Genomic DNA, 12,757 nt, shown 5'->3' on the forward strand with positions numbered 1-12,757 from the left:
TCTTGCCACCTTTTCTTGATCTCTTCTTCTTCTGTTAGGTCCTTGCCATCTTTGTTTTTGATCATACCCATTTTGGCCTGGAATTTACCTCTGATGTTTCTAATTTTCTGGAAGAGGTCTCTTGTCCTTCCTATTCTATTGTCTTCTTCCACTTCCGCGCATTGCTTGTTTAAAAATAATTCCTTCTCTCTTCTGGCTAACCTCTGGAATTTTGCATTTAATTGGGCATATCTCCCCCTATCACTGTTGCCTTTTGCTTTCCTTCTTCCTTGGGCTACTTCTAGTATCTCAGCAGACAGCCACTTTGCCTTCTTGGTTTTCTCTTTCTTTGGGATGTATTTTGTTGCCGCCTCTTGAACAATGTTGCGGACTTCTGTCCATAGTTCTTCCGGGACCCTATCTACTAAGTCCAGTCCCTTAAATCGATTCTTCACCTCCACTGCATATTCCTTAGGGATATTAGTGAGTTCATATCTAGCTGATCTGTGGGTCTTCCCTAATCTCTTTAGTCTGATCCTAAATTGTGCAAGAAGTAGTTCGTGATCGGAACTACAGTCAGCTCCAGGTCTTGTTTTTACCGACTGTATAGATGTCCGCCACCTTTGGCTGCAAAGGATGTAGTCAATCTGATTTCGGTGTTGTCCATCTGGTGAAGTCCATGTATAAAGCCGTCTCTTAGGTTGTTGGAAGAGAGTGTTTGTTATGCAGAGTGAATTGTCTTGGCAAAATTCTATCAGCCTATGTCCTGCTCTGTTTTGTTCTCCCAGGCCATGCTTACCTGTAATTCCAGGTGTCATTTAACTGCCCACCTTAGCATCCCAGTCTCCCGTGATGAAAATAACATCTCTTTTAGGCGTGTTGTCCAGTAGGTGCTGCAGATCCTCATAGAACTGCTCTACTTCAGCTTCTTCAGCATCTGTGGTTGGGGCGTATATTTGGATCACTGTGATGTTAGATGGCTTGCCCTGAATTCGAATTGAGATCATTCTATCGTTTTTTGGATTGTATCCAAGCACTGCTTTAGCCACTTTACTATTAATTATGAAGGCTACTCAATTTCTTCTGTGGTCCTCTTGTCCACAGTAGTAGATCTGGTGGCCATTTGATGTGAAGTGGCCCATTCCAGTCCATTTCAGTTCGCTGATGCCCAGAATGTCTATCTTTAATCTTGACATCTCACCAATAACCACATCCAATTTGCCCTGGCTCATAGATCTTACATTCCAGGTTCCAATGGTGTGTTGATCCTTAGAACATCAGATTCGCCGTTCACCACCAGCACCGTCGTCTGCTAGCCGTCCTTTCGGCTTTGAGCTAGCTGCGTCATCACGTCTGGGGCTAGTTGAGCTCATCCTCTGTTCCTCCCCAGTAGCATTTTGACCATCTTCCGACCTGGGGGTCTCATCTTCCGATGGTATACCGACATATCTCTGGTTGTACTGATCCATTTAGTTTTCACGGCAAGAATACTGGGGTGGGTTGCCATTACCTTCCCCAGGGATTGCATTTAGTCTGACCTCTCTGTCATTACCTTCCCGTCTTGGGTGGCCCTTCACGGTTTAGCTCATGGCATCATTGAGGTGCTCAAGCTCCAGCACTACGACAAGGTAACGATCCTTTGCTGAAGCCCAATCCAGCTATAACTGTCTTTATGAATCCCCCAAACATTCACAGAGCCAATAATATCCTGGCAATTGTACAATAGCTTTTAGCTGTTCACCTGAGAAACAGTAAAAAGCCATGTTATTGCATACTAATGCCATGTTAGTTATATGGATACATGACATTGTTTTAGGATTTCACCTCGAGCAGCCACAAAGCACTGTTAAGTGGTTGTGTGGATAATGTTGTGCACCACTGAGATGCAACCTTATTTTTTCTCCAGAGCAGCACAGCATGGCCAGGTCTATTCTGTTGGATAAAGGGGATATTTAGGGAAGAGATTGTAAATATAACACTCTTTTATTGCTACAAAACAGTTAGGTATTCTCCATAAAATATATAAAGCCAAACCTGAGTAAACTATCATAACCCTAAACAATCTTAAATATTAATCAATCTGCATTCATTCTTATACCAACACACTTCAGGTAACTAGGCTAAGTGCAAGGTAAAGCAGAGGCAGGATAGGTGGTGTTAGATGAGCTTTCCCATCTTTGCACAGTGAGTCATTTTGTTCAGTTGGTCAGCTTCAAATATTTGGTTTTTTTCTTCACTCATTCCATTATATACGCAGGAAGATACCATGTTATGTTTCAAAGTAACCATTTTGGGGAATTATTCTTGTGAGAAACCTATCTTGTTTATTGCCCTTCTTAAAACTTTCTAACACATTTCTTTATTTACTTCATTTGTTCATTGTATCTTGCCATTTCTTACTGACAAAAATCCCTTCTTTTGGGCATATCAAATATTCATGCTGTATCGTGTAGGCCTTCTTCCTTCTGATTAGTTCTTTTTCTTGTTCATGAGCAGGCTGATACATTTCCAGGAACCTGGTATTTATTCCATAGGCCACATATGACTATTTACATTCCAGGCCATTACTTTCTGATCTCTCAGTTTTTGCCTGTAGCTCTTGTCCTCGTATCTTTTTAAAGTTTTCTCAGCCTTGTTTGGCCTTGCCTCTTCAACAAATATCTACTCCAGTCACACTGTAAAATGCCTGCCGATGGCCTGTTCCAATGGCCTTGAATAATAATCTTAATTGTTTCTTAAGGACACTAGCTTTGTGAACAGGAAAACTTTTTACATTACTACCACTGCATCAATTAACATCCTGTCACATTCAGAAAAAGATTCTCTTATAAGTAGTTGCCTTTTTTCTTCCCTACGAATTCCTCCAAATTAATCTATCAGGATCATTCCAAAAACACTATTCATTTTTTAAAAAATAGTAATTTCATTTCCAAGCTGCAGCAGCAACAGCAAAAAAGATTTCAATTCAGTGTTCCACAACTTGATGACCTTCAGAGCTTAAAAATTCCATCAGCTGAACTAGCCAGAATTTGTAGCCCAAAATAGCTGGTGGGCATGAGGTGGAGGAAGGCTCATTATACAATGATATAAAATCAGTCACAGAAAAGCACTTCAGTTGTTCAGAACAGTCTTCTCAAACACAGTTCTCTAGATGGGTTGGAATTCTACACTGTACTATTTGTGGACATTTCTTAGAATTGCAATCCCAACACAACTGGAGGGCAGTTAGGAAAATCTGGTGTAGAACTGGTCTGTCATTATTCTAGCTGCACCATTTTGAAAATGCATTTCTAGAACTATCTTTCATTCTCCCACAACTCATTTAGAAAAATTAAGTTGCAGGAAGTAAAGGGAAAAGTTATCACAGAATGAGTATTCTAAACTTGCAGGAACCAAAACTTAAGAACTTTGTATTAGAGTTAGTACTAAACCAACAGCAAAGTATCTGTCAAATTCTTTTTTGACAGACAGCAAGAGATAAGGAAAAATAACTCAACAATTCCTAAGACAATGTTTTAATTGGCATAAAAAGCATTGCTTCTGTGCAGAAAAATATATACATTTCATACACCTCCTTAATTCAAGTAGAAGGTCATACTTACCTGCACCCATATCTGTGCAGGGAACTGTGAACAACAAGCTCCTAATACCCAAAAAAATGTATAGATACATATTTTGAAGCTAACCTGTCATAATTGTTTCCACAAGTTTGCTGTTTTGGTCTCCTTCCAATAATTTCTGGTAGTAGCCTGGATTGTGATCCATATGCAACTGAGCACCACTCACTACCATCCAGACCTTGGCCCGGTGCTCATTTGGAATACCTTTTCTGATATAGCGTTTAACTGCAATAAAATTATTTAAAATACATGTTTGAACGTATAAGACGATACTAAGGACCATAATAATACAGTACTCAACAATTAAACCTGTAAATCAATTAAAACATATTAAACATATTAACAGTGGCCACAACTGGAGACACAGGACCATCTTGCACTGTCATATGGCAAGGTGAATTAAATGCTGTTAGGGTTACATTCCAACATTACAATTTCATATTGTCCTTCAGGCTGACACCCGCCAATAACCACAGTAACTTTGGGGCCACTTCAGACCTCCTGTGCCAATTGTAAGAATCTGCCCTAAAACCTGCTAGGTGGGGACGGGGCTAAGTTGCTCCTCAGAACAACTTGGAAGATGGAAAGTATATTGACCAGGCTATCATGGTTGTCTTGTCAACAGAAGTTAATCAGTTCAAACTACCAAGACTCATTCACTGGGTTGTGAGGACACAGAGACACATTGCCAATCTATATCATAACGTGCTTGCATGTAGAAGGGCCCTTACCCTCTTAGCCACTATGCTACACTAGGTCTGAAGAAAGCGTCTCAGTGTATTAAGGGATTTGTCAAGAAAAAATGTTCCATTACCCTGATTTTAATATTTTCCTGTCCCGCAGGGAACCTAACTTCCACAATAAATTAAAACTGTTTTTTGAAGGGACCCTGCAAAGTTTCCAGTTTAACATTTATTATTCAGAAAAATGATTGTCTTTTAATAACCTTTTTGGGGACCCATTATAATTTACAATCACTGAGGCTATGTAATCATACATACTTAAGGGAAGAACTTTAACAGAAAGGTAATTATGCCGCAAACCCCCGCAAACTTGTGCTGAGAAAATGTGACTTGGCTCAATTCATTCAATATCATATTAAGTTAGAATTTTTAAAATAATGGTTTGTTGAGTAAACCATGATGACTGGATTGGTATATCAAGCTAAAAATAAAAGAAAAAATACATGGCTTAGATCATTGTGCAAACACAGCTCCTGTTTTAAAATGCACAAAATTCATGTAGCAGCGTATAGAATGAGCATGAAATAAACTTGCTGGAGATCATTTAAAGACTGAACTCTCAAAGGGCACAGGTATTTTGATTGCCCCTGCCACCTAATATACTGGATTTTTCTCTGGAATACTTTTAACCAAAAAGAAAATACCTTTTCTTTTTGAAAATATCTGAATATTTTGGCCTTCTCTTCTTCTTTGTAGCTGATCCTTCCCGGACACAGCTACTGATTCTGAAGTAAAGTGTCATTCTGCAAGCAAGAACAGGGGTGGGTGGGGTGGAACTGGGGCTACACACAAACTCTTACTGCTTCCGTCTTTCTGAAACGCAGCTACAGACTTCAAATGAGAGAAAGTTGCTTTAAATTCTTGAGACCATGAAACCACTTTTCTCTGTTCTATAGATATAAATATAACAAATTAACTTCAGTTCTCAGAATTATCAAACTTTGGCCTATGCATCTCTCTTCAGTCTACAGAAGTTTTAGCTTTTTGGTTTAGATTTCATCTTCCATGACACATATTCAGATCATAAAATTGTGTTTTCTCACTTTTCCTTCCTGCTGCATTTTTCAATATTCTTTGAAAATCTACCAACACGTACTAGAAAATCCTAGAATAGCACCTGATTGGGACCCCTGCGGCAAAAAAAAGCCCAGAGAGTCCCTCTTGTGATTGCAGAAAAAGGGCAAAAGAACTGATGGAAACAATGAATTATATGAGGAAGTTCAAAGTATAGTTTACTGCATCAAATATAAGCTTTCAAAATAAATCTGTATGCATACATTCAGCATTTAAGTTTGCCTTTTTAATTACTTGCCTTTATAAATCTGGCTTTCTAAAAATGCTATATTAGAAAACTGAGGTGAGAAAACCTGTTTTTGTCTGCAGATGACAACTCATTGTTCCAGTTGCACAAATAATTACTGTTAACAAATGTTTATACCAATAAAAAGGTTAAATTAACTTCTTACAAGGACAGAATCTACACAGAAATCAAAACAATTCCTCAGTGATGAACTAGAGAACCTAGGCGTTACTGCACTTCAGTTTTGGTAATTTATATTTTGTTTGACAATTAGTATTCTTAAATTTTCTACACAAATTGCTGGGGAGATAATGACAAACAATAACTGAACTAGGAAGGGCAGGCACTCACAAATGGTGGTTCTACAATGTAATAAAATACCTTTTGAAAAAGATAAATCAAAAAGTTGCAACTTAAAATGAAAAATAACATGTCCCAATTTCAGATTCAAACATGGCAAAGTCTTACCTTTTAAGTTTTTCTGTACCCTAGTATTTCCCTTCAAAAGTTTGGACCACTTAATTGCTCTTCGAGTGAGTATCACTAAGTATCTAGAAAAGAATTCTTCATATGTGGCATAGTCAAAGTCTGCTGGTCTTTCAAAGCCATATGGATCCACTCTATTTCAGAAGAAAGATTATTATAAAGACATAAACATTATACAGTTAAATAAGCTTTATTCATTAACCTAAAATTAAAACAGGAGGAGAAAATAAAGTACAAACTTGGTGCCAAACAGATTCCATAAAGTTTCTCAAAGATTAGAAGATTATTCTGATTTCCAAGACATCTAGCTAATAGCAGATGTCTCAGGATAATAGGGCCATTTCACACAATCCACTAAAGCAGCCAGAGGCCACTGATACACCTCTTATATCCCCTGCTTCTGGATCTATGCAAAAAATGGGGAGAAAAGACACTTAAGCCTCTTCTGGATTAACACATCATATCTGCTTGTAGGGGATGCCAAATCTCCACTGTTTCTACACAAACCAGAAAGAGCAGACAACTGCTTACTTCTAAGCATCCCCAATCCTAGATTTTTCTTAGGAATGTAATATATGTCTTAAGAAAATGTATCACCACTGTGATTAAGTTTGGGCCGAACGTTAAAGGACAAATGGTTTAAAATTTATTTATTAATCCTTGTTTTCTACTTATTTTTGAATTTTATATTTTTTTATTAAAGGTTTTAAATACCATAGTAAAAGCAAATACAAATTAAACTCAGAAAAAGAAAAGGAGATAAAGAATAAAAAGTGCAAAGAAATAAAAAGAAAAATAGGAAAGAAGGAAAGCAGAAGAAAAAGAAATATGTAAAGAAGTGACTTCATCTTCATCACAAGTAAAAACTAATTTGATAACTCATCACCCCCTATAAAGTTACAAATAAACATTTATTCTTCCCGTAACCCATCCCTTCTATATATAAAACCATAAATCATCAACTTTTCAGTCCCGGTGTCAGCAAAAAGTCCATGAAGGGTTACCAGAGCTTTATAAAAATATGTCTTGTTTTAAACTTGATCAAACAAAGCAACTTTATATTCTTTTATTTTACTTCTAACAATCTTATCTTTAATTCATTCAGATGTTGTCTTTCTTTTTCCCATAGCAAAGACTTCTTTGAGGCTTTAATCCTTGTTTTCTACTTAGTAAATACTAAAGGTGGCAGAAGAAATGAATAAAAAAGTCAAATCTTCCATTTATGTGTCATCAGAACTAGGGACTATTAACTAACTAGAGTTATTTTAAACAAGCTGGTTTCAGAAACAATGAAACAAATAGGGCTCATTTTAAAGTCAACCTAGTTGACATTAATTAGTTTATTGGTCTGGATGATACCAAAAAGCTTTTTTTTTTTACTTCTATTGCTTTTATACTATATCAGGTATGTTTTCAATTGTGTGCTGCCCATTTATATTTGGGAGGCCTATAAATGTGAGCTACAAATAATTATAAAGTTGTTCGTGACTCCTGGTGATTACATAGACACAACCATGCACATTTCTGGGAAGCAGTATGGAAGTGGTTTCCCAGTGCTTTTTTTTTTTTTTTTTTTAAGTTAAAAGAAAAAAAACTTTCCAGGCAATTCTACAATCCCATTATTCCCTGGTAATCTTTTGCCCAACTATAGTGAGTACAGAAAATGGCCTTGAAGTCAAATGGAAGCTCCGCTGCCAAGGCAACGATCAGATAAATGGGGCTTGAGTCCAGGCCAGGAAAGTGGTTTATGAAAACACCTCAGACAGCTTCCCCTTAATGCACAAGAAGATAAAAGACGGTGAAAGGAAGCACATTCAAATCTGCTAGATTCTGTTCTAATAAAAATATTTTTAGGTCTACATAGTGTCTGTTTCTTAGTCTGCTCTATCTTAAACTTAAGACCACCTTCATGCAAAAGTGTAAAAAAAAATCAAATTAAAAAATGACTTAAATTTCTGAGATCTCACATGGTCTTAGATGAGAACGTCAACAGTTTGCAAGGTTTCACATGAGAAAAGGAGTATTTTATAATATTTTGACCATTTCAATTTTTAAGAATTTTTGAATGTTGAGGTTCTATGTGTACTATCTGGGAATATCAAGGGCAACTTGGCACCCATGAATGCTGCGCTGCCAACCCACAGTAAGGATTACATTAACACTGGTATTCCTTCAGGAGATATAACTCAGTGCATTGCCTTCTTTCAAAGAACACATATTACAGGTGGTCCTCATTTAATGACCACTTGTTCAGTGCTTGTTTGAACTTACAATGGTGCTGAATGAGTGGTAGTTACGACTGGACCTTGTACTGATGGCCATTGCAATATGGCTGTGGTCATGTGATCGCGATTCACAACCGTCCCTGCTGGCTTCCTACAAGCAAAGTCAATGGGGAAGCCAGCAGGAAGTTGAAAGTCATGGTCATATGAGGTCCTCGCTTAACGACAGCAACCGGGAATGCCAGAACTGCAATCGCTAAGCAGTGTGGTCACATGGTTTTTCAACTTATGACTGTGTTGCTTAATGATGGAGTTTCTGGTCCCAATTAGCATTGTTAAGTGAGGACTATCTATAGTTGAAAAACTTATCTAGGTTCCTAAATGTTCCTTCATGCATTTCATGCAACTGAAATAAATTCTAAATTAAAGCTCATGTTATAGTTTCCACATTATGTAAACTATAAATACATTTCTGAAAGTAGCAGCATTAAGGCAGAATAAGGGAAGAAACTAGCCATGCCATAAAAGTTATTTAATTAAGACATTCCAAATTCAAATCTAATTTCAAACTAATTCTGTATTATACCACATTAGCCCTGTGTGACGGAGTGAGCTCCTGCACTCGCCCCAGCTCTTGCCAACCTACCAATTCGAAAGCATGCAAATGCGAGTAGATAAATAGGTACCGCTTTGGCAGGAAGGTAACAGCATTCCGTGACTGTCATGCTGGCCACATATTTTAAAGGTAAAAGGTGTGATTGCTGAAATGGTCTATTAGGTAAGACCTTAAACTAGTTATTAGAATTACATTACTATACAACAGGGTTTCTCAACCAGGGTTCTCAACTATTTAAAAATTACTTCAAATTCGGGCAACTTCACATCAAAAAGGTAGGTTTCATTCTTTATTTTTAGTTTAAAGGTAAAGGTAAAGGTTTCCCTTGACGTAAAGTCCAGTCGTGTCCGACTCTAGGGGGCGGTGCTCATCTGTTTCTAAGCCTTAGAGCCAGCGTTGTCCGCAGACACTTCCGGGTCATGTGGCCAGCATGATGACATGGAACGCCGTTACCTTCCCGCCGAAGCGGTACCTATTGATCTACTCACATTTGCATGTTTTCGAACTGCTAGGTGAGCAGGAGCTGGGACTAGCAACGGGAGCTCAGTTTAAGAACGCTGTTAATGAATATATGCAGGCCTACACATGAAACAAATATAATTTTGTAACTTCCGGCCTATATTTGAGACTGAATGTGTAGGGGTTCCCCGAGGCCTGAAAAATATTTCAAGGGTTCCTCCAGGGTCAAAAAGTTGAGAAAGGCTGCTACATAATATAAGCAATTTGTTTACACTGTTGCTTCTCTGACCATGCAAAAAGCATATCAATCAGAAGTACTTTCTGTTCCTTCTAACCTTTGTTTTCAGCTACTTGAACACATACCTGTCCAACCAGGAAATGAAAAATTGTAGCATACAACATTTCCAAGGAAAAATCTTTATTTTATAACACTTGGAACAGGTAAATTTCCTTCAGCATTTCCTGATTTTAGTATTTAGTAAACATATCATGCAGAAGATTTATCCAAGAAGAGTACAAAGGAAGTTTAAGAAGACCTAGTTAGAACAAGACCATGTCTTCTCAAGTTGTTTTAAGCCACTTGCTTTGCATAATATACTCAACTATCCACGTTTTGCCTTTCAGGCTTACTAGCAGGGAATGACTAAAACACGCCAACGTCTATTAGCAATCTGAAGTGTTTCCCCCAAATGGGAGAACAAGAAACTGTAACTCCTTTATATTTATCTGATATAAGGCCATTTCCCCATTATGATGTGCAACAGAGGAAACAATAAGTGTTGGACAGTGGACACAATTTTGTTCTGAAGGAAATATTGATCATTCCTGATGCCTCATCTGTCCAAGATTCAGAAAGCAAGTCTTTCCACCTGCAGAGAATCTAAGCAATTTACAGTGTTTATCCTCTTCATATTCTCCAGGAATTATCTTCTGCAAACTCTGTTTAAAATATTCGTGTCTGAGTCTACAGCTTTTCTTCAGTAAAACCTTAAAATACATACAGTAAATGAAATCGTTAAACATTCATTCAGTACAACTGCATACAGTAGATTAAGAGGAGCATCTACCTAAATATCTTCTCCTGCTTTTTAAAAACTCTTCATGCTAACCCCAACAAAAGGAGGAAAATTTCCTGGAGCCTACACAATGTAAACCATATTTCCAAAATAAGGAAATCTTGCTGAAAGGTAATAAATGTAACTCTCCTATGGAAGGTAAATTAAACTGTCATTCTTTCTTTTCAAATAAATTAGGAGATGCTAGTATTAGATTACTCTGGGGATTAATAAAGTTTTATCCTGGGGAAACCTGCATTCATACAACGCACAAACTATAAACTGTTCACTCAAAAGGCTAGATTAAAACATGGTTGTCTATTTGCAGCTGAATAAATTGGGGGAATACAGCCACCAGAAATAAAAATGCTTCAGGAACAGGGCTTGGTCAAAAAAAGAAACACCCTTGGTTTACCGAACAGAAAAGCCAAATACACTCTCTCTCCCAGATAACCTTGTTCCTATTAAAAGCTAGGAGCGCACTCCTTGAATGACAGATCAGCTGCGCCACTACTCAACAAAGGAAAATACTTCCGAGAAGTTCAGCCCTCGCAGGAAAGAAAAGGCGCTCGAGCCTCGAGAATTTACCCCAAACGTGGAGCCCGCGCTCCTCTCCCTGCCACCCACTCCCGCCTTCTTCGTTCAGAAACTTCCTTCCTGTTACACCTGGCGGGCCACACCGTGCACGCCAAGTAAAAACCAGTTAACTTGCTCGCCCCTTCCCCGAAACCCAGCGGCGGGCAGGCGGCCGGGGAGGAAGGTGCGCTCGGCGAGGTGGCGGCGTACCTGTGGACGTTGCTTGACCGGCTCTCTGGCTTCGCTCGCCGCGCTGCCTCCCCCTCCATCGAAAGGGAGCTCCCGGGATTCCTTCAGCACTGAATGATCGAAGGGTCCCCCGCCCGCTCTGCTGTTGGTGGGGAGTCCAAAGCCTACTGCTGCGTCAGCGAGGTTGCTGCTTTCGACGGCGCCGTCTGGCTCGGCTCCTTCCCGGCTCCAAGAGCGCTCGGCGGCCAGCAGCGAAGTATTTTCAGGAGGCAAGAAGGGGGCAGGGCGGCGAGGGAGCGCCGCAGCGATACTTCCACGTCGGAGGGAACGGCGGGAGGGGACCACCCAGCTGCCAAGTTCAGCAGCAGCTTGATCCCTCAAGGGTCGCTTTCTCCGCTCCCAGAGGGCGCTGGAGAAAGAAACAGAGACGCAGAGCCGTCCGGAGTACCGTCTTTCCCATCGCCGGCGCTGGCCTTTCCCGTCCCCTACCTGCCTTTTAAACGGTAGGGAGTCTACCTCCGCGAGGAGAGCTCCAAACTGCGCCGCCTTAAGGACAAGGCCGGCACAGCCGCTGGAAGTAAGAGAATGAACCGCTGAGGAAAGTTGCTCCTCACTCCCGCGGGACTCCTCCTAAGTTACTATTCCCTCCCTCGGGAGCTCCGACCTGCGCGCGCACCCTCGCATGTTGGAGAGGAGGCACGCGGCAAGTGCAGAGAGGGGGCGTTTGCCCGCACCTTGGCAGGGCGGTTCGTCCTGTGACCTGGGGCAGACCCCTGAACCCGTTTTGTGGTCAAGAACGATAAGGAAGAAAGGACTCCTCAGCGGTGGCGTCTGTGGTTCACTCAGCTTCGGTGTACAGAATTAACTCAATTGCTTGAGGTTTGTGTTAAGACACCAAACCACAGACTAACCACACTGGCTGGATTTGTATTATAAACTAAGCCACACGTTTTAAGCTTGCATGGTACGCTAGCACAACGAATGTGTCTTAAGTTCAGTGATGCAGAACCTCCGTGTGCCAGACTCACTTGCCTAGGAGTTCTGGTCAAAATTTAGCCATCCTGTGAATATGCAGTGAGGCCCAGACAGGCTGCTTTGGTGCTCTGTCCCAAATCTCATCCTATTGAGGGGGGGAGGGAGGAGGGATCAGTTAAAGAAGGATCAATTTTAAGTAGCTTATGGATTCTCTTTTGAAATAGGTGACCTCTGGATAATGGCAGTTTACTGAGGCCACAAGTAGTGCTTTTAAGCTGCTGGGACATGTTAAGCTTCAAACGCGGTTGGCCTTTCTGAAAGTGCTTAAAACCCGGCTTTCCCAAGGGTGGGGTGGGAGTGTTCAGGAGGCTAGTTAAACCCAGATGGGTTGATTGCTGGCCTCGGTTGCCATGTTCTGTTCTTGGTTATTGTGTTTCTCTTGGTGTTATTTTAAAATTGAGATGGGCACCAATGTTATTTATTTTTTATTTTATTATTCAAATTTAATTACGGCCCATCTCCCCCAAAAGAGGGACT

At 40.0% G+C, this 12,757-nt stretch overlaps 1 protein-coding gene across 2 annotated transcripts in view; it reads right to left on the reverse strand.

Annotated features, from left to right (window-relative positions):
- Positions 1 to 11,850, reverse strand: part of GRTP1 (growth hormone regulated TBC protein 1) — a 32,287-nt gene extending 20,437 nt beyond the window's left edge. The window contains exons 1-3 of one of the 2 annotated variants that reach the window (XM_063304869.1): positions 11,267 to 11,850; positions 6,111 to 6,262; positions 3,666 to 3,824 (exon numbers count right to left, since the gene is read on the reverse strand). In XM_063304869.1, the coding sequence (XP_063160939.1) occupies positions 3,666 to 3,824; positions 6,111 to 6,262; positions 11,267 to 11,325 (370 nt within the window). In that variant the 5' untranslated portion in view covers positions 11,326 to 11,850. The remainder of the gene's footprint in view (positions 1 to 3,665; positions 3,825 to 6,110; positions 6,263 to 11,266) is intronic. The other variant, XM_063304868.1, reaches the window with a different exon arrangement.
- Between the last annotated feature and the right edge of the window lie 907 nt (positions 11,851 to 12,757).

This window comes from Candoia aspera, chromosome 5 (assembly GCF_035149785.1).
Source record: "Candoia aspera isolate rCanAsp1 chromosome 5, rCanAsp1.hap2, whole genome shotgun sequence".
Lineage (NCBI taxonomy): Eukaryota > Metazoa > Chordata > Lepidosauria > Squamata > Boidae > Candoia > Candoia aspera.